Source organism: Serinus canaria, chromosome 7, assembly GCF_022539315.1.
Source record: "Serinus canaria isolate serCan28SL12 chromosome 7, serCan2020, whole genome shotgun sequence".
Lineage (NCBI taxonomy): Eukaryota > Metazoa > Chordata > Aves > Passeriformes > Fringillidae > Serinus > Serinus canaria.
In genome coordinates, this window is record NC_066321.1 from 25,567,738 (window position 1) to 25,590,435 (window position 22,698).

The 22,698-nt window shown below is 46.3% G+C and overlaps 1 protein-coding gene across 8 annotated transcripts in view; it reads right to left on the reverse strand.

Annotated features, from left to right (window-relative positions):
- Nucleotides 1-169: 169 nt before the first annotated feature.
- The window catches only part of PLEKHM3 (pleckstrin homology domain containing M3), a 92,862-nt gene continuing 70,333 nt past the window's right edge, over nucleotides 170-22,698 (reverse strand). For 5 of the 8 annotated variants that reach the window (XM_030241689.2, XM_030241690.2, XM_030241691.2 and 2 more), the window contains one exon: nucleotides 15,224-21,434. In XM_030241689.2, coding sequence (XP_030097549.1) covers nucleotides 21,257-21,434 — 178 coding nt within the window. In that variant the 3' untranslated portion in view covers nucleotides 15,224-21,256. Of the gene's footprint in view, nucleotides 2,639-11,127; nucleotides 11,429-15,223; nucleotides 21,435-22,698 lie in introns of those variants that run through there. The other 3 variants (XR_003946355.2, XR_007777963.1, XM_050976842.1) reach the window with 3 other exon arrangements.

Here is a 22,698-nt window from a genome sequence, read left to right on the forward strand (position 1 = left end):
GCGCCCCGCCCCGGGACCGCCCCGGGACCGCCCCCGCCGCTGGCTCCGCCCCGCCGGGGCTCCCCGCGGCCGCCCCCGCGCCGGGCACCGAGTGCCGCTGGGCGGAACGCCGCTCTGCCCCGGCCCCGCTGCTGGAGGCGTCCCGCTGGGTCCCCGTGCGCCGGCGCTCGGAGTCCCGCGGCGGCCCGGGGGCAGGCGGCGAAGTGAGAAGATGACGGTGCTGCCTAAGCACGGACTGCTCCGCATCTGTGCATCGCCTTCGCCTCTTGCCCGCCGGGCCCCTCCCGAGAGCCGGGACCCTCCGCCCCTCCAGCGCTGCGAAGGCCCGGCCCGGCTTCCCCGGCTCGGCGCGAAGAGCCAAGCGGCTGGAGGAGGAGGGCCGGCGGTGCCCGCGGTGCTGCTGCCGCTTCTCCCCTTCCTCCTCGGGCCCTTCAGCCTCTCTTCGCGGGAAGGGGCCGGGGCCTCGCCCGCCGTAACGGGACTGGGACGAACGGGGGAAACCCTGGGTAGGGGAAGGGAAGACGCGAAGGGCTCCTGACCGGCATTGCCTTGCTCCAGCCATGGCACATCAGCCCGAGTACACGGGGCACTGTAGCGTCTACCGGCGCTGCCCGCGCAAGCTGCCCGGCGGGGCAGCGCTCCTGACTCCCGGAACGCTGAGCCTCGGCGGGAAGGGAAGCCGCCCCTGCCCGAGTGCAGACAGCTGCGCTACCACATTCCTGCCCCGGATTCCGGTCGCCATCCGCTCCGCCAGCCCCTTTTCTTCCCGGCCAGGCGGGTGGCAGGCGCTGCAGCGCAGCGCGAACCAAGGGCGAGACCGTGCCGGGGCAGAGGGCTCTCCCTGCCCAGCGCCCCGGGACCGCGGGCTCCTGCCAGAGACACCGAGCTGGTCACGCTCAGGTGCCAGGAAGTCCAGTCCTCCAGTCCATGCCTTCGTAAACACCGAAATTGCCAGCCCGATTTTCAAGCGCTTCCCCGAAAGCCCCAAAGCCCCAGGGCACACAGGGCATTTTCAGGGCACACAGGGGAACAGACCTGCTTCAGAAGCCAGATTCAGGGGTCCAGACTGCAGCTGCTATGGCAGAGCCTCATTCTGCCCAAGGCAGAAGACCTTGCACAGGAACTACTCACCCCACCTCAGTGGATGTGCATGGGAGGGCATTTTAGACCACAGTACTTGCATCCAGCCCTGGATCTACAGTCAAGACATACCCACAGCACATCACAGATGAAGACATGTTGCATTCAAGGCCTGGTGCTGGGGAACACCAGCACCCAAATTACCCCTGACTGCAAGACCCAGAGCCCACAAAGCAAATATTCCAAGCGTGACAGCTCCTGCCTTCCTCCGAGGAGTAAAACCTGGCTTGCTTATTGCTCTGAAGCCAGTGGCTGATGTACTCACAGGCAGAGCACTGACTGCTGATGAGCAAAGTCATCAGTCATTTAAAAATGAGAGACCTCAGGACCACCTCTGAAATCCACATCCACCCAGACTAGGCATGCATATTACTTGGCACTGTCAACTTTGATGCTTAACTTTTTTTTTTTTTTTAAGGAAAAAAATAAATCTCACATCCCTATACCTCCTTGCTTTACCCTGTAAATTCTCCCTGTAATAGAGCTATACAGAAGAAAATTATAAGTCACGTTCCTTTGGAAGACAGTGGCATATCCTTGTAGCAGGAGTCATAACTTTTAATTCTCCTCAACAATGAGTTTCTGTGAACTAGCAGCCAGCAGAAAGCAATCACAGACAGTTTCATTATGGCTGTCAGTTGATTATCCAAATTATAGCTCAGAGAAGAGGGCAGCCTTTTTATTATCATCATTGCTGTACAATTAGAAAATGCTGATGAAGCTCCATAAGAGCAGAAATTGTCTTTTTTTGTTGGCATTTTTCATTTTTATAAGCATTCTCTTGGGCAACGTCTTAGTTTGATTTGACACACAATGGGGAATGGGTACGTAAGTGGGAAGGGAGAAGCTAAAAAGGGGAAAATGGGGCAGCTCTTCATTTCAGTTAATCTATCAACTCTCGTAGCCTGGTTCAGGTTTTGCCACTCCTCCAGATGTATCTAATTCTTCGAGCCTGGCTGTAAATAACACTGTATTTGCTACACTGGGGACACATAAAATCCAATTAAGAGCCAGGTAGACATCTGTTGGCTTGCTCTGTGCTTCTGTTTCCTTTTTGTTTTTTATGAATATGTAGCAGAACAACCAGAGCAGGATTAAATATGGGGTAAGTGCAAGTGCAGTTGATAGGTTTGTTACTCATCTCTTCAGTAAAGGATGAGAGTGCAGTGCTTTATGTGCATCCAGCACATAAACAGAAGAATTGTCTGCACAGAATTTACTGTGTCAAACCCCACAGACAAAAAAGGAAGGGTTTCCTGGCCCGAAGAAAATGCTTTTGTAGTTAAAAAAATCTTAAATTATTAAAAATCACTTTACCTTTTATCCATGTGCAGAAGTGTCCATGAAGCTCCACCATGCTAGCCAGGTCTGCTTGGGAGCACATCTAACCCCTGCTCCTGGCTCCAGCCCAGAGGATTCAGGCATGGACTGGCAATATGAGTCCTCACAGACATACCTCCCACCCACTGAGGAGTTTTCAGCTGGGATGCAGTGGTTCCTGGTAGAAGCAGAAAGTAAAAAGGTGATAAATATTTCTGTATTTGGTTCTTTCACTGTTGACTGTCAGTGTACACTGTTTACCTGGACAAATTGCTTTTGTGAAGGATACCATGACTTTTAAAAGACTAGAAAAGGACTAAGTGAGTTTCCTTTGTAAAGACTGGCTGTTGCCCTTGCCCTTGTTAGAGGACTCAGCAGACTTTTGCAAAGAGCTTTTCAGCCCAGGCTTTGGGCAGGGACAAAGCCAGAGAGCACTGATCTCGCTCTCGGCTTTGCCGGCACCAAAGCAGGGCAGGAACCTCCTGCCCCTCTTGTCACAGGATCAGCACATCACCCCTTGGCCCTCGACCCTTCTTGCTTGAAGCAGCAAATCCTGGTTTTGTCTGCACTGCTGACAAGTCTCCAGCTCCCAGGAAGGGAGCAGGGGGGGCCCAGTGCAGGTGACACCGGTGTCCCAGTGCTGGTGGGCAGCCTGCCAGTCACCCCAGCTGGAGGCTGTGCTGGCTCAGGCACTGCTCAAATTAGCAGTGACCCCTGATAACAAACTGCTTGAGTGAGGGGGTGCTGAGGACCACAAGGTGGTTTGCAGCAGCACAAGACTGTGCCTTGCTGCCTGTCAGGAGTGCAGGAGCAGGCATCACTTCTGGCAGCACGGTGCAGCCCCAGGCAGGCAGCCCCAGCAGAGCAGACCACTGGTCTGGCACAAAAGGATATCAGTGTTTGCCCACACTGAGGGCATGCCTGCATGCTGCACCAAGGCAGGTGTGCTTCTGCTTCCACCCCTGGCAAGTGCTTGCCTTCCCACCTGAGAGCTGCAGCCCCAGGCTGCCTGTGCTGCAAACCCCAGCACCAAGACTGACCTCGTGCAAAGCACCTGGAGCAGGGGGCTCCTGAATTAGACCAAGGCTCTTGCTGCACTGCAGGCTGGAGGGACCTGACAGGCAGGGAGACAGAGGGACTCTTGGCCCTTTGCAAGCAGGCAGAGCAGAGTGAGAATCACTGCCAGCATTTGCAGAGGGACCCTGGCACCCAAATCCCACTGAATCCAACAGCAGCAGGGGGGAACATTTCTCATGTGCCCAGATGACTTAAAGGCTGTGGCCTGGGGACATTAATTCAAATTTAAATCACTTGAATGCTCTTAACCGTGCCTAGCTGAAATTCCCTTAAAAATCCTAGCTTACGTCAATACAATTTGGTTTTATATACACCTGTGCAATTACACACCTTAGCATATTGCAGGAAAACAAAACCATGCCAAACTGTAGCCATATCCAAAAGGTTACATGGAACTTGAAAACTTGTGAGTGAATTAATCCAAAACCTAATTTCTAACAGTGACACAGACTTCAGCAACACCCAAGTGCTGCAGTTTGAAAAATGCCACCAGGTAAGACCAAAGTAAAATCAGGAAGAGTGGCTGCACGTAAAACTAATCTTGCCAAACTCATCACTTATTAATTAACTGTACCTGTACTTATAAGTGCACATAAAATGTATGCAATAAGCTTTCTTTGGTCTCCCCAGGCACTGGGAACCTTCCCACGAGCCACAGCTGGAATACTGAAGGGCTGTTCCTGTCCTGAGGTGCCACTACCACAGCATGCAGAGGCAGGATCAGGGCCCTGGCCCAGAGCTGCAGGAGGGTTGGTGGTGATGAGGATGGACCTCTGCCATGCCACAGCCATGGCTGGTCTTCAAATCTCTTTGCTGTGACTCACAACACTGAGGTAAAGAGGAAGCAGTGAAGTTCCTTACATCTAATTTTCTTGGGGGTATAGTGCAGCCTGAAACATCTGAAACCTTTCAGATATGTAGTTTCTGAAACACAGCACATTATGCTTTTTTTTCTTCTTTTTCTCTCTAAAGAAAACAGTCCCCATAGTGAAGTTGACATGATAAATTAGTATGGCCCTGGCAAAGCCCTCACTCTTCATTTGGCAAATACTTATTTATGGACTTTCAATTTGTGGCTTATGTAACAACAGGGTGAGTGACTTTCAAAAAAGGCTCTGCCATGTATTGACCTGATACAGCCTAATGGGTCCTTCAGAGCAATTAGGATTTATTGTGTTAGGGTCTATTGTGTATAGAGACCATTTTAAAAACATGTGTTATTTACCCAGAAAGCAGTAATGACTGTTTAAATACAGTGAGATTGTTTCTTAAAACTCTTGCTGCTCTATACATTGCAAAGAAGTTCCTCCAAATGTTTTTCAGTTAAATACTTTGCTCCAGTGGGATTTCCAAGCTGGATTATTGTATGGCACATATATCTGTATGCCTATAGCTGAAAATGAACCAAGCTCTCAGGAAAGCTGCAAAATGAGCAGCCTGGAAGCATGGGATCTGAGATTTTTTTCCTAACCAAGGGGCCAGTGCTTGCCACTCTAGTGGTCTGAGACGCTCAGGCCTTTTCCTAACTTAGAGAGCAAAGCATTTCCCATGAAGCCAACAAGTTTTGCCCTGTGTGATCTGAAAGTCCAGCAAAAGTGACCTTATGAGCCACGAAGCTGTGGTTTGCATCACAGCACATCCAACCCTCTACCATGCACATGAGCTGGGGCCATCACACTTCCCTGTAACCTCCTGGGGGCCAGCATGCAGGAACACCAGTGTTGGTTTCTGAAGAGCAGTGCAGCTGGGAGAAGCCAAACCCCTGGCCAGGCCCCTCAGGAGGCCTGAAGGAGCCCAGCTTTGCAGCCCAGCACAGATCAGCCCTGGCTCTGATCTGTGAGTAAAAAAAAAAACCAGCTCTGACTCTGACCACAGAGTAAAACAAACCCCCAGCTCATCCATGGGAGCCATCAAGTGCCTCTATGAAACAATAAAAATATAGACTAATTACTGCTTGGTTCATCTTCAGACCAATGGTGTTTTAATCAGCACTATCTCAAAAACAGTTCTTTCCTTTTCTGCCTTTTTCCTGCCTCCTCCTCGGCTGTGTGAAGCCTTCAGGGTGAAACTGCTCAAAGCAGTTCTTTGACAAAATGCTTTGCCTGCCCTGCTTCAGATCACAGCCTTTGGAGACTTGTTTCTATCTGCCTGTTTTACACCAAAATTGACATATTATCTGTCATAGCTGCAGAGACAGAAATACTAAGTGGTTTCTTTATTCCAACAAAAAGAGGGACAGGTTTTTGTCTGAAAAATTTGTGGCAAGTATTTCAGAGTTAGGATGCAAGTTTGTAATGGCCAGTCCTCTGGAGAACAGTCAGGCAGCCTAGACTGAAGCTGGCTATAACTTATGATTTCTGTTTTGGGGGAAATTCCAACATTAAAAAGCAAATGTAAAACACACCAGTTTGTTCCAAACAGGACAAGCTGCCCATACTTCTGAGCAATCCTGCAGCATCAGGAAAAGCTAGAAGGCTTCCTTTCAAAACATGGAGAATTCCTAGAAGCCCCCTGCTCAGGAAAGCCTTAGGAGCAAAGGATGGGGGAGGACCTGGACTGAGGGACATGGAAATCCTGGAGAGATGGATCTTGCTGGCCAGCTGGGCAGACTTCAGGCAGGAATCTGCCTGGTGAGAATTTGTCTCTTAGGTCCTGCCTGATTTTCAGAGAAAGTTAATCAGTGAACTGCTCTCAGTATGAGCATCTGCAGTTATGGGTGGTCTCTCCTGGCCTTAAAATTCTATGAATTGGTGCAAAACATATGATAACAACTGTTGCTGTTAAAAGCAACTTCAGTCTGTGTTCAGAATAGTTCGAGTTCAGTCTGTCTTTTCCTGAAAGTACAGAGTTTATTTAAAATAGATGTCAAACATGTAAGCCAGTTTGACTGCATTTCTTCACTAACAACTCAGGATGCTGTGATCAAGACCTTCCAGATGCAGTGAGTCTGGACTCTCTTGAGGCAACCTTAAGGGATTGTTATTTCCAGAAACTGGACTCCTTTACAACATTCCATATTGCTCACTTAAGATCAGAAGCAATCAAAAATTCTGCATTTGAAAGCTTTATCCTGTATGTGTACTTATGTACATTACCCTAGAAGGAGAACATTCACATACACTTTGTGTTTCTCTGAGCCAGAAAGTATCAAAGCCAGAGACCTCCTGAAACAATGTCTTCTACCTGACCTTTTGGGCATTCTTGCTAAGATCAGGCACTTCAGATTTTCCCTATCTGCTTTTGACATCCTTGAAGTGCTAGAGAATATTAGAACTAAGATTTAGTGAGTCATGTCATTCACACCACGTGAATGAAACTGTTGAAATACAGATTTAAATCCCTGCACAATCAACATTTATTGGACACAATAAAAAGAGCCAGAAACAGATGAGAAGGCAATTAGCACTAGCTCGAACTACACACATTTTGATTACTTCCTTCTGCAAGTCATTCATGGCACAGTGTAATACACAGGTCAAAGTGATTGTGGAAAGGATGTTGCTAGCAACCTTCCATTCAGGTATTAGTCAGATGTGAAGGATTAACACATGCAAGTGACATTTATGTGCTGTAGTGGAATGGAAACAGGGAGCAGAGTCTGCAGCAGGAGCCAGAATGGTCTTTTTCCAGCTCAAGGCTTAGGGGTTGATTTCCCAGCTCTCTGTGGCCATAAGGGCAGGGACTAATGTTAACAGAATTGAAGCAATCCAGGAAATTTGCTGGGCAAAAGAAAGAATCTATTCTCTGAATCCTGCACCTCACTGCCATGTACAGCAACACTGAACATGCAGTTATGTTATCCAGCTTGGGTATGACCTGGTGATGCAAGAAAGTGCTCCAAAATATTCCACAAGTGCTAGCAGAGAGTTGCCAAAAATATTGATGACAAGGTTGTGTAGTCATCTTACATGGCTTTTTTTTTTTTTACCAAACTGATACAATCAAACTGATTTGTAAAAACAACAAGCTGACACAAAAGGCAGCAGAATTGCTGCAAAGATGGGGCTCATGTAGGTCAGCATCTTCCTTATGGCATGAAAACACTGAAGTAGGTTCAGCTTTTGGCTCAGAAAAGTCTGTCTGACTGCAGGAGAATTCATGCTGGATGTGCTGGTGAAGGAACTGTCCCACTGTTTGTGACAAAGGAGAAGCTGAGCCCTTCTCCATGTCTCCTTCAGGCTGGCAGTGCCAGACCCCCAACCATTACACCATCACGAGGCAGACAGCATTCTACTGGGTGCACTCACAGAAATTCCAGTGCAAGCTTCCACCTGTGCCAGGTGCTGACTGTGCCTGCAGTTCAAACTGCTCTTGGGTTAAGCAGACAGGGAACACAAAAAACACAAGAAAGGAAAGGTAATTCTCCTTGATGCTGTTCCCCTCTCTGTTCCACTAGCACAGGAGACTGAGAAGCTCTGCTCTCTGCTGCAGGGAGGCAAGGCTGCACCTCCCTTCAGTCAGGGCCAGGCTTACAGCCCTGAAGACGAAATCCATCTTCTGGTGGATGAGCAGTCTGGAGGGAAACAAGGCAGATTCCTTACCTGGGCCAGCCAGCTGCACCCTGACAGGAGCAAACATCCCTCTTTCAGGGAGGAAGGGATAGAGCAAGGTGAGAAGACAGTGTAATCCTTTCAGCTGAGACTTTGCCAAGGATGTTGCTAATTAGCAGAGGGAGGATGTACTGTGGCTGGTGAGAGACAGACACGTTCTGTGTTGTGAGACAGTGCCCTCACCCAGCTCTATCTGTGAGACAGTGAGCTCCCTGATTGTGTTTGAACTGCAGGAGCCATCCCAGCAACACCAGCTGAGCCCTTGATGCCCGCTGTGCTGCCCACAGCCTCATATGAAACCCTTGATGGGATTGCAGACAGACAAAAAGTCTTGGTTGTAAATCTTATTTTCACTGTTCTAATACAATCAAACCTGTTTTGTGTAGACACACAGAGTGGCTGTGACTTCCAGGTCATGGAAAAAACTGGTACTGGAGCAGCATCTGTGTTTCCTAGGCTTACCTGGATATCTGGGAGATAGGAGAGTGTTGTAACTACCAGAGGAAACAGGGAGACATTTTCAATCTCCACCAGCACTGAGATGGTGGTCCAGAACTGTGTGTATCTCACACACTGCAGTTTGGAAACATTTCCAGCTGAGACTACTAAATTGGATCAGTTGGTGTCTGGTCTAACCACACTGAGCTTAATCTGCAAGAGCCCAGTTTAAACTTGTGGGACTGTGTGTAACTTGTGCTTGAGATGAGCACCTGTTCCAGCAGCCCTGTATTCAAGGACAGCTGAAACACTCATCCATTAGCTAAGAAGAGCCAACCATCAGATCCCACATGTTTCTTCCATAGATTGTATTTAGATTCCGTGACAACGTAAAAGGAATGATTCTTAATTTTGTGCCTCTGTGTACTTTCCATGGGGGCTAAGATGCGCTGAATTTCTCCTCAATACTTAACCACATTTATTTATGTAGGGTCAAACCTGCCTTGTGGCTCTTTTAATGTTCCCAAGACACAGCTAACTGTGTTGGACACATAGGCTCCTGACTAAACCTAGTACAAGAAGTTCAGGAGATGAGCTGAGACTGCTAACAGCAGCAGCCTGATCTCTAAGGAAGTAGGGAATAAACATATTCAGCTGCACCCTAATGCAGCTGCCTAAGACAATCCCAAGGTGTGCTGGGCCAAAATGTTCTTTAGGAACTTCTGTATGTACTGATGAAGGCCTCAGTGTGACTGAGAGCTGGCATAGGTTTGAGAGGTCTGAGGGGAGAGAGGTGGAGGCGAGTGCTGTTTGCACTGTGCAGACTTTTCAAAGGATGGGCAAGGTTTGGTCTTCAGCCTGAGCGTATTCCTCACCTCTGCTAAGCCGACTGAGGTGTTATCAGGCCTTTCCCTTTGTTTTATGAACAAAGGGGAGAAACTACAGAAGCAAAACAAGAGCAGTGGCCTGCAGGTCTCTGCTGGGGAAGGAGGGACAAACAGCCGAGCCTCCAGGTGTGCCGTGGCGGGCTGCAGGGAGGGACGGGGCTGTGGAAAGGTCCTTGACACGGGCACGGCGCTGACTCCCAAACCATCCCCCTGCCCCGGCTGCAAAGTACCTCCTGGAACCGGCTCCGAGCTTTGGAGAACGAAATCCAATTTCCCTGCCACAAAGAAGAGCTCGGCGAGGCCTCCCCCGAGCCGGTGGGTGAAGGAGAGCTGCCAGTTCCCAGCGCCGGGCTGCCCCCCTCGCAGGCGGACCGGAGGGAAGGGGGAAGGGGCAGCTGTGGCAGTAAGCGCAGGAACAATTCACTGCAGAGCCACGGTGCGCTTTGCAGTTTGCCCACTAATTACTATTAAGCCCCGGCTCCTTTTGTGTTCCAAGGGGCGTCTTCAATGTGGCACTGCTTCTTGGGCCTTTCATGCGGCTGGGCTAACCCCTGAATAGCCGGCTCCCCCCGCCCCTCCTCACTACCTCTCCCTTTTTCTTCCCCCCTTTTGCTTTTCTGATAGTATTTTCTGTCCATGTTGTGTAAGGCCCTAAATGAATCTTGACTGCCCCTACAGCCGACTGGAGACGCACAAAAGCGGCCCATTCCAGCGGCCACAGCGCCATTGTGTGCCCTAACAATGCACTAATTGGCGGCGACAATGCTGCGGCCGGGGAAGGAGCGGGGGCCGCGGGGGGGTGGCTGCAACACGGGACACGGGACACGGGACACGGGACAAGGGACACGGGACACAGGACACGGGACACGGGACACGGGTCCTTTCCAACCGCTGAGGCGGCTCAAGGGAAAGAGAGAAGCGTGAGGAGCGAGAAACGCGCTCTGCCCCGGGCACGTCCGTGCCCATCCCGGCACCTCGCTCCAAGGGCTCCCCCCGCATTCCTACGTGGAAGTGTAAGGCGAGAAGTTGTACCGCGTGGAGATGCACAATCTGAAAGGGTCGTCACAGTCCCCCAGGCGGTCTCACCCTGCCAGAGGCTGGAGAACTCATGTGATGAGGACACCACCACTGAGATATTCATGAGAAAAGGTCACACTCGGAGCCAAGATGCTGGTGCTGGGGCACTCTGCCCTAGGTACACGTGGGAGACTGCTCACCTCTTTCTAAACTGAGCTTAACATATCTGTATTTTGCCCCAGGACAGTGGGATGCATGGGCAGGGTGTCCTACAGCACTGTGCTGGGGTAGGTGCTGGTCCTGTGGAGCAGGAGCCTGTGGTGCTGTTGGGAGCAGGGGAATGAAAGGGACAATAGGTGCCACGGGACTGAAGCTGCTTATTGCCACTGTGACACCACCCAGGACTCAGGAGGGACTAACTCCATCTCACACTGAAATATGGCAGGAATGAGCACATGGACTCTGAAAGCTGTCCCAGTATGAAATTTGGCCTGGAGTTTTAAAGCTGATGTGGCTGACAAGTGAGGGACAGATTTCAGCTCTATTCATTAGCTTTTAGGATAAAATATGAGACAGGAAATGGCACGACCAATGCTTTTGAGAAAGACATTTGTAAGGCTCATCCAGTTGCATTGGCTCAAAATTAATTCAGACAGTTGAGAGACAGGGGGTCAGATGCTGAAGTGCTCAACACCTACCCATCTGTTTTCCAAACAGCTCCTATCAGCTCCCTCAGAGAACAGTGAAGACCAGCAGGTGTGGAGCACTGTGGTTCCTGACAGAGAAAGTAAGGCTGGCAGCAATACTCAAGTTTATGAAGGGCTCTGAAATATCTTCTGGGCAAAGATGTTCTCTTATTTGAAGCTATCTGACCTTTGAGAAGCATTGTCCACAGCAGGGTCAGGAAGCAGGTAATTCTCCTATCCCTCTCAGGACAGCTGTGGGCCTGCTGTGGCTGGGGAGACTTCTTCTTTGATTAAGAAGAATTACTTCCTGCATCTGCAAAGAAGCAAGAAAAACACTGTCATACACAGTGGCATCTAAACAGGGAACAACTCCATAGGAACCATCTCTAGTGGAAGAGCAATACTTTTCTAGTAAGTCCCATGTATCAGCATGGCTTGGAGAAGCAATCTTGCCATAACCTCATGAAGGGCAGACACAACAAGCAGGGAGGACAAACTGGAGCTACAGACCCATGGACAGGCAGGCACCGTGCCTGGATCTAAACTCCCTGGTGCTCTGACTGATTGGGACTGGCGTTTCAGTTTGGTCCACTACATATAAACACTAAACTCAGATGAGAAGTCTGGTCCTGCAGCCAAAACGCTGAGGGGAAGCCTACTGTGAGCCCAGTGTGAGTAGCAGAGTTGCAACAGCCTAGAGCTGGAGGTGTGCAGAGTCCAGGGTACACTGTGTAGAGACCCTGGGACACTGGACTCTTGCCCTTTTCACCCCATGGCCACATGGAGCACAGCAGTTCTCTTATTGTAATCTCTCAGATTTTATGGTTCAGCATTTCTATGAAAAACCAAAGGACATCCCTGCTGCCAGGAGGAACCCCAATCTCTTCACTTATTGCAAGGTGGATTTACAAGCTGTGTTAGCTCCTAGCATTTGGTGGTGGCAACATCCTCCCCGAGACAAAACCACTGTGACCTGCTCTAAGCATTGGAAATGTGCTTCTGCTTGCCCTCCCCTAGCAGGCCTCCACACAGCTCCTGCTGACAACTATGGAAACATTCCCATGGATTACCACAGATGCAGGAGGAGGGCCTTATATAGTGAGACTTCCCTTTGCCCTAAGCCCTTCACAGAAGTGCTTTATTGTTTTATGACAGTGCAGTTAACACTTGACATAAATCTCTAAGTGCAGCTAACAATGTTGATACTGTGTAAATACCTACAGTAGAGACCTGTATTTTATTATGCTTTTGCCCTCTTTTACCTGTTATCACCCAGGGTTAACTCTGTGCTAGATGCACTTGTATTTCACAAGGAACCTGCCAATTTTATACACTGCTACAGCTCCTGTCTTTAAATACTGAGAGCCCAGCTCTGGTTCTTTGACAAACTGCAGTTTTCATTGGAGCCAGCAGGTCTTGGATCTGCTTAAAGGATCAAACTTGCTGTCTGTCAAATCCAAAACAAGTGTCCTTCAGAAGTGCAGAGTCCAAGGCAGAACAGGACATTTTGCAATATGTACACAAGAAAGTATCCACCAATGTCACAAGCCACTGTGTGACAACGTCTGATGACTGGATGGTGCTGGCATCTGTTTTCCACCCTAGCCTTGCTTTCATGGGCTTTTGTACCCCTGCTCTCAGAAATCATTGCAGGGGAAGCTACAAACTGAGGGAGAGACACAGAATCACAGAATAAGCTGAGTTGGAAGGGACCCCCAAGAACTCAGGAGTTGAACTCCTGGCCCTGCACAGCACCATCCCCAGGAGTCACACCCTGGGCCTGAGAGCATTGTCCAAATGCTTCCTGAGCTCTGCCAGGCTTCGTGCTGGGACCACTTCCCTGGGGAGCCCATTCCAGTGCCCAAGCACCCTTTCCCTACTACCCAACCTAAATTTCTCCTGACACAATTTTAGGCCATTTCCTCTGGTCCTGTTGCTGGCACCACAGAGGTCAGTGCCTGCCTCTCCTCTCCCCCTCACAAGAAGTTGTAACTGCAGTGAGGTGTCCCTTCAGTGTCCTCTTGTCCAGACTGAACAGACCAAACAACCTAAGCTCCCCTCAAAGCCCTTCACCACCTTTGCTGCCCTCCTCTTGGATGCTCTCTAATAGCCTGACCAAAACTGCACACTCCTTGTGTTTCATAACTTTGTTGCTGCACTTCAGGTATTTGCCTGCAGTGTCAGCCAGAAATGAAATTAATTTATAATCTTTAATGCTAGGAAAGCACTTTGGACTGAACTGCTCCATGCATGCTGAATACATCTATTACTTTCTTACACTGATTCAGTAATTTGCACTTTCTTATTTTTAAACACTACCTAAATTTAATAATAATTCCTTCTTATTTACCTCTAAATGCATCATGATAAACACCTGAGAATTGTCAAGTAAAGGAAAGTTCAGTCCTTTAACACAAGCTCTCATCTGACTTGTCTTGCTTTCCAGATGAGCCTCACATCTTCGTTTTTAATATATAAATGAATGCTAATGCCTTGAAACTAAATTATAGAAAATTGAAAGTCACTTACTATAAACAATGGACTGAGTTTTTTAAAGCATGTTTGCAGCTTCAATGCCAAGTTTTATATTTGTCTATGCTTAAAATGGATGGAATTTACTCCTGCTTGCCTTGGAGACTTTTGTCTGGTTTTAACTGTGACACTTGATTATCTGAGATGCTTTTCACCACCTTCTCATAGTGGTAATACTCAGGCCTTTAAATGGGACCACTATTTTGGAGAGTATTTAGTTAAACAAGAACTCTTTTAACAAGACAGTCCAGGGCTATGTACACACACTCCCAGAATATTTTCGTTTGCCCTCAGCGTGCTTTCACTGAAAAGGTACAGTAAGGCTGACAGCCAGAAGGGCCCCCTCAGTCCCTAAGGAAAGGAGGAGTTGCTAGCTCCATTCTTTCAGGAAACCAGTCAACTTCACATATTAACCCAAAGATTCTTAATTTTGGTCTGAGAGCTACAAGGGTAGCTCCTTTAAAATGAATTATCCCAACTTTAAAAGAAGAGCTAGAGCTTGGATTGGCATGCTCTTCCCAGGGCTCCACAGAGTCCCTGCTCTGGGTGGATGCTGTTTCACAGCACCTCTTCCAGGGTGAAGTGAGGAGGGGAGGTGGCAGTGAAAGGGGAAGGAGATGTCACAACAGAATTTGCTCATCTTGTAAAGCAAATAAGGAGGAAGAGAAGGTCTTGCACACTTGGTTTCCTTGTGCAGCTTGTGTGGTCCTGGTCAAACATTAACTCATTGCTTGTAGCGATTTCATCACAAGGATGAAGTCCAAAGGTTCCTGCAGGAGAGAGGATTGACATTCCTGATGGACTTCTGGTTTGTCTGAGGAGGGGCAGGAAGACAGTGAAGCAGGGGATATATCCTTCTCTTTGAAAGCTGCCAGAGCATAGGGCTGGGGGTGGAATGTTCTGGGGAGTCTCAGGCAGGGGTTTTAGGCCCATGAGCTCCACCACAGCTCTGTGCTGCAATCTTTAGTCATCAAATCCAGATTCAAGGAGCTGCAGAAACTCCTTAGCTGGTGCACTGGAAGAAGCAACCAAGAAGAACAAGAGTCCTGCCTGCTCCTACATCTATAGGATGTGAGAACCCTCCTAACATGGGCAAAATCCTGCCCTTCCAGCCCCTCAGTGGTCCCCTCAGCCCACCTGGGAGATGCCTCCCTTACTTAGAGTTCAAGGCCCTGAGCTCTGACCCTTCTGGCAGAGGACATGTGGCAGCCACACTGTCAGCAGCTGCCTGCTGGGAGCCTTCAGGAGCTCTGTTTCCAAGGGTGCCTCAAAGCCACAGTAAGCTCCCCTGGGAGCTTGTGGCAGGGGTCAGCACCATTAAAAATCTAGGAATTTGTGGCTTTCCAAAACCACTAGATTTAACTGGGAATCCAAACCCCCAGAGCCTGATGCAGACACCAACGTAGTACTTCCAGAGGCTCTCCTGGCTGAGATCTGGGAACAGTAAGTATCATATTTTCTTAGTTTCAGAAGAGTTTAACCAGCAGAGAAGCATTTTTAAGAAGGCTATCACTCTTTCAGAGCTTGCCCTACCCATGGTACAGTGACCACCAGAAGGAAAATTAAAAAGGACAAATAACGTTTTCTTAGTGTTTATTGAGAGTTGCCTTTACACAGGAGGGACTGGTGCTCTGTGTTCCAATAACCCAAATAAACCTTGCTCAAGTGTCAACAAACAATTCAACTCAGTGGATTTAAATTATAACATCATTACACATCAATAATAAATTAAGACTATTGCCCAGTAGTTGCAGATAATTTAAAAAAATATCCTCGTCAAAAGTAAAAAAAACCAAACCAACAATGCAAACAATGAAACACACATAACAATGTTGCAAATAAGTTAACACAGTAGCACACACACATAAGGGTATTCCAAAAACTCAGGGTGCACTGCCAGCAATGCTAAAATTCACTGTAATGGTGCAGGTGAGCTGCAGGAAGGAAAGCCCAGGCTGCCAGGGACCACATCAGCCACTGGGCTCTGCTGCTCACACCTGGCTTTCAACTGCCTTGACTGAACTAAAGTTGGTTTGGAAGCTGCCTTTATCACTCAATACCTATGAAACACACATTTTGCCGATGAATTTACTTTTGCTTACCTCAAGTATAGCAGGGACTCATGTAAGGTAACTTGGTATCACAGGTATTAATTAAAAATCAAAACTGAAAGTACAGCTTACTTGAAGCAAACTCAACTTGGGAAACAAGTGCATAAGTAAAACTGAAACAAATTCTTTTTCCACCAAAATAATGCTGTGTATTCAAGGATTCATAATGGTTTAACATGTGGATTAGATTAGACAGGAATAAATAAACAATTGAGCTGCTGACACCTGTGCACAAACTCTGATACACTTTGGTCCTAGACAGCTGATAGCCCTCCAGACCTAGGTATCTCTGATGCTGACCACAAGTGGCATGTTTGCAATTTGGATTAATGGTCACCCTAAGGAATTTGGGTGAAATTGGCATTTTAACATATGACTCCAGCCATCAGGGCCACGCCAGGGTTTTCAAGTAAAGAAGGATTTTGCACATTATTATCCAGGCTGTCTCCTCACTGTACTGCTAAAATGCAGTAACACTGCATTGCACACTGTAACAATGCAGCACTGCTGCTGCTAAGGGGATTCACTGGCTTGCACTGGACCCAGCTGTGCAAGCCAGCAGGGGGCTTGGTGTGGGAGTCCTTGGCTGTGTTGTGTGGACTGGCCAGGGGTTCCAGGAGGAGCAAAACTGCATGTGACCTGACCCTGTTTTCATTCTCTGTACCTGACATTATTATATATGCACGGCTTCTGCAGGTCTTGAACAACTGCATCTCAGGCTAGGCAGCCCAGCAAATCTCAAAACCACACTTAATAAGAACCAATACCATCTCCATGCTATCCTCTCTCAGAATGCCCTCACAAAGCATAGACAGTAAACAAATATCATGGTTACCATTCCTAGCACGATGGAAACTGTCACGAGCAAGGGTTTGAAGCTCCAATGCCAAACACATTGCATCATGGCAGAGCATTTCTAAAAAAAAATCATTCACTTCTCAAAATTTAAGGCACCAAAAGAAGCAAAAGTGAGGAGTTCCCACGCAGCTTGGTGTCTTCAGAGCTGGTATATGAAGCCTGTAGAGCCAACTTCACGAGGACAGAACAAGCAAACTGATTTACTCAGCTGCTCCTGCCAAAGAGCAGGCCCAGCCATAGGAGCATTTCAGTTTAAGTCTACAAGTTAAAACAGCAGATGCAATCAGGAAATCCAAAACAGGAAGAGAGACACTAATATACTCTACTGTAAGGCACTCCTACTGGGAAGGGAAAATTGGAAGGCAAATTACAAAGGAGAGAATGACTGGACTCAACTGGTTCAAAAGCAATACAATGACCTGTGAAGCTCCAAGCCTGGCTACAGGCTCCGTACTGTGAGTAAGGAGAGGGACAGAGACCGTGGAGAGAGAGGGGAGACTGGCTTACAACTCAGTGGCAGAAAAAACCAATTAGAAGATTATGATGATTATTCAATTAGTTTTTTTTATACAGATCAACAGTCAGCTGCAGTCCAGGCAGTGACCTTTGGGAAACTTCAGAAACTCAGGGGCTTCTGTTGCTACAGGGAAAAAGCAAAATTCAACTGGACAGCTTCCCCATTTCATTGTAAACAGACATCCCCTGCTCTTTTAAAAAAATCATTCAGGACATTATTATCAATCTATTGTAATACACACACCTAATCCTAATAATAAGAGAAGCCTTGACAAGAGAAGCTCTAGAGATACCCTGATGATTCACTCCTAATAGAGCCACCAGAGCCTGTGCAGTACTGCAAAAAACTGAAGTTCCTCTCAAAAGAGAACCTTTCCCTCATACCTACCAATTCCTATGGATCCCAGCAGTGAGCTCATATTGGTATGTGCCAGCCAGGATATTTTGTCACATCATGAGCCAATCATTTTCCACCACATAAGACAGGCAAAAACCAAGAAAAGCAAAAGGAGGATTCCTATACAAGAAATACAGATTTCTCTTTTTATAGATTGATAATACAAAAAGAGCTGCAGTTTGCACCCCCTAAATAGGCCCATCTTCCCATTAAAGGGAAGGTAGATGGTTAGGGTAAAGAGGAAAAGAGACTTGAATAAGAACCTTGATAGTGCCCTAGATTAAAATAATATCAGACTAACTGTAAGTACCTGTAGAGAGTGAAGCTATGGTCCACTGCAGTTAAGCATCCTATTTTTACACTGATGACAAGCCCTGTACAAAGCAAAAGCAGTAACTGGATTACAGATCAATTCCTTCTCAGTCAGCTATGAAAGCATCTTCTCTTTGAAGGAGACAAACAGCACATTTTATTCTTGATTCACAATGAAATGGCATAATTCAAATTTATTTTGTGTGTGGGTAGGACAGGTCTGAAGTATTAATGCATAATTCCACCTGGGGTGGGGGGAGGGTGTGGGCAGAGTCATGCAATCTGCAAAGCCCCCAGGAACTTTACCAGCTGATGCTCATCCCAAAGTCTGCAGAGCACAGCCAGGTGCAGGCTGTGGGCTGCAGAATGGGCAGACAGTAGCAGTGGGGACCAGCACAGAGCACTGGCAGTACAGCAGGGACAACCAGGCAAGGGTACAGTGCTGTCTGACACCCAAACCACCTGCAGAACCCCAGGCTGAGGCTCCTGCTTGCAGATGGCTCCTGCAAGAAAATCGACTGAGGGCAGCATTAAGCCTTTCATTATGCTTACAAAAATTGGTGACAGAATACTTTATCTTACCTATTCATAAGGAATAACTGGTTTTGGATAGGAGCTAGGCATCCCTGAGAGGACATAATCTTCCACATTACAGCCTGCTCCTAGAGCTACTGTGAAGCTGAGTCACTTTTCCAAAGTAGAAATGAATGTCCATTCATTTTAGGAACAAGCTGGTTTACAACAACACTGGATTTTAAAGCAAACAGCATGATCTGTCTTGTACAGTATCCTTTAACATACAGCTCTGAGCACTGACAGAATATCATAACATGCTCTTGCTCTGTGTCATTTGGAAGGGCAGTGGTTTCAGACCCATGACTAATTTCAGCAGTTTTGCCAACATCAGACTTTTTGTATCCTCTAAATCTCTGTTAGCAAAGAAACTGTTCTGTAGTACATGTGCAAACCCAGAGCAACTCCCATGCTATGTTGTTACTCCAGCATTCAATTCCAATACCTAACCACCCACATCACTGGTACTTTGGAGATAGGACATCTGTCAAAGTAACTAATATTTTGCAATGCCTGAACCTTGATTCCTTGACTCCAAATGGTTTTTGACAGTGCACTCAAGCAGCCTTCTCCAAACTGAGTTGGACATGAACAAGCACTGTGAGGTATTATAAATACCAGAGCATGATGATATGAAAAACACCACCATTTTTTCTTTAATGACCTAACATTATGTCTACAGATAATTCAGAATAGTACCTGCCAGATGCTGACAGTTTCAGAGCTACTGGCTTTGCCACAGCAGTAATTGTAGTGACACAAGCTGAAAAACAGGGGAGCGTTCTGTTTATTCAGCCAGTACCAGGGCAGTTCCTGTTTGCCTGACTAATTCCACAATACTTCCCCAGTGTTTGCATTTCTGAACACACAGGGAATTCTTTGCATGGGAATGGATTTGCAAGGAACATTACACCTTTAAGGGTGATAGCCAAAAGCAACTCATTTCACATGAGGAACAGTGAGCTGAGACAGAGACACCATTGTGTATGGGAAGTATTAATTTTAGTGACAAAGGTGCATGATTCACCAGGTTTATCAAGTATGGGAATCCCTATAGCACTTTGCCAAGAACATGGACAAACCCTCACTTCCTTCTAAAGAATCCCAGTGAAAGAAGGATTTCTGCAAAAGAAAGGCACTGGTTGTCTAATGTATAGAGATATAAACATGCTTCTGTAGATATATATAGTAGTTGCACTCAAATTTGAGAAAGCTACCCTTTTCTTTGACTGGAGGCTGGAAAAGGTAACCACTTATATTCCAGTACAAGGCAACTCACTGTAGCATTTTACCTTTTAATGTAAGCATGATGTACCCTGTTCTTTCATTTAAAATACTTCAGCAATTAGTAAGATGCTTCAACAGTCAGAACTGCCTTCTGCCTTGAATACAACAGTCAGTAGATTATATAGAAAGCAAAAACCAGTATTCCATATTTTCACAAACCTATATGAGAGGAGGGGGAAAAAACACATGCAACTGGCATTATTCTCCTGAAACCATATTTACTTTCTATATATAGATTGTGTGTGTGTATATATATATATTTATATGAATGCTTTCACAGGTATGTAATACACATATCACTGCAGGGTGTGGAAAAGAGTCAGGAATGAAATGGAGGGAAGACAATCTAACTGCTCATTGGAAGTGAACTTGCCATGAATTAAACATACTGCCAGTAATGACACACACCTCCCCAGTTAAATCCATCAGGTACTCCCCTTTAGAAAATAATTCACTGTGTTTTATACTTCCCTGTGTTCCAGGTGTGTGAAGCAGAATCATACCTTGAGGAACTTCACTGTCCACCATGGAAATCATTACAGAACTATAAATGCCTCAGAGCTCAGAGAGAATGCAGGACACAAGCTGCTTATGAAAACAGCAAAGTAGTGTTTCACCATTTTGGAGGTATTGGCTAACTAAAATAGGCAAGACCACTTCTCTGACTATCAGTTTAACAGGTTCAGATTAGAAAAACCTTTGAAATAAACTTCAGGAAATAAAAAGAAAACCAATGTGAACACTTAAAATGCCCTAAAGTTTCAGACTGGAAGGAGAACCAACATCATGTTACTACAGACAAGGACATAGCCTCCCATGAATCAAGAGTAACCAGCACCAATCTCAAAGGACTTCAGTGACAGAGCTTAACTGATATTTCCAGCCTGAACAAAAAGAGTAGCAAGTCCCATGGTTATCTGAATATGGAGTAGTTCACTGGGGTGGTTATAAATATATAAACATAACTGAAGGAATTATTCTGTGTCTTATGCTTGCAAGCACCCCAAATAAGGTTTAAGGGAGATCCATTAAGATAGTTCTCTGAAAACATCAGGAAATTAAACCACATGTCCTTATCAGAAGGAGACAGTGGATTTAAAATAATTCCTGCTCTACTGGGTTCTGTGAAACACCTCACCAGAACCCCTGCCAAGACTACTAATAAATAAATAATACACATAAATAAGTAGATTATTCATCAACTCTAAATGAACAACAAAAAAAAATGCAGTCATGGCAGCCAATATTTTCTGCCTTGAGATAAAGTGTTCTCCAGAGGTGGAAAAGAAAGTTGGGTACTTAATTAGCTAGACCTAAAGCATTTCTTGTAAACCACATTTTGTATGAGAGCCAAAGGCTGGACTTCAATGCAGTTTAGCCACTGGTATTTCAAAGCCAACAAGGCTTTATGGCCACTTTGGCAGCTCTTATTTCACAGCTGAAGAAGGTCAGGTAATATTTTTCAAAACAATTTCTGCCTGTCTAAGCAGAGAATTTGCTCGAGCTGGCAGCTGGGAGAGGGATTCTCTTCAGGCTGGCCACTGCCTTAAGGACCTCATGTGTTCTGATATGACAATTCAAACATGTTGTAAGACTCTTCAAAGTTCTCGTCCATATTCAGTTGCCTCCAGAAGGATTTCTGCTTCTTCTGCAATTCCTTACGCACACACCTGGGGCACGGCACAGCCTTCACTTTGCACTCAGAGTGGAAAACAGCACCACAGCTTTCACACCTGCAAACACAAATTAGTGTCAAATTGAATCACAACATAGGACCAGAGCATGCAACAGGCTTCAGGTGGGCTGTGGGCAGTAGGTATTCCTTGACACCGTTCTGGGAGCTCAGAGAGCATTGTGCTTCATTAGAGTGGTGCTGTAAAAGACACTGGTATGGCCACACCTCTGCTGGTGTAAAGTTACTCAGGAACACTAAAATAAATTGACTTGCATTCATTTTGCAGTTGCTGAGAAATTGTCCCAGCACTTCTGCTTCACAGACAAGTTTTTAGAAGGATTAATACTTATCTTCTTAGTATCTAGTATTCAGGTACATCACTGAAAAGACATCAACTTTGTTTTATGAAAGACAAGTCTTGCTTTGTTTGTAAATGAGGTGTGACTATATTATTTTCCAATAAGGTATATTTCAGCATTTGCAGAAACAGATTCTGTGATTTGCAACAGCCATGATGCAACATATTTCTCACTGAAGCTCCAGCGGTCAGCTGTTCTGGAAAGAGTAAAGAACAGTCCACTTCAACAGCAGAAGTTGTCATTTCAAAAGTACAGAGGTAAGTGATGTTGTCTGCCCTGTGTCCTATGGAAGACTGGACTAGATGAACAACTGATCTATGCTGATCAATTGATCAATACATTGAGCTATGCTCTGGCATTCAAAGCTGTGTCATTCTGTTCTCATATGTGACATTAGGCCTTCAAACAAATCAACTGCTCAAACAAACTGGTTTACTTTTGGGGCACTGTGAGGCAATGAACTTAATGCCACAGCAGATCAAGCCCCAGCTGCAATGAAACATCTGGCAGTCATCAGTGGGCTGCAACTCAACAGTTGGACATTCTCAGCCTTTCAATGCAAATATCTACCTGTAGTGATGAGTTGTCACTACAGCTCTGTAACCAAAGGATGAAGTAAAAGGAGCACTGTCAGAGGTAAAAAGTCTTAGATTTCAGTTGGATAATCAAATAATAAAAGCAACAAAACATGAAACTTTAGAGTAATCCTGAAATACAAACAACGGGTATTGGTCACCCTTCATGATTCCGTAGGACATCCTGAAATGCCTTGCACTTTTTTTTCCTTTCTTGTAGATATTGCAGTCAAATGACTACATAAGAATCCAAGTGCCCATTATTATAACTTTAGTGGGGTTTTTTGTTGGTATGCTTTGAACCTATTTCTCATAGAAATAAGGTTCTTATCTTCAAGACTGTGAAGAAAAATTAAAAACGTGAAGAAAGAAAACCCCCAAAAGGCAT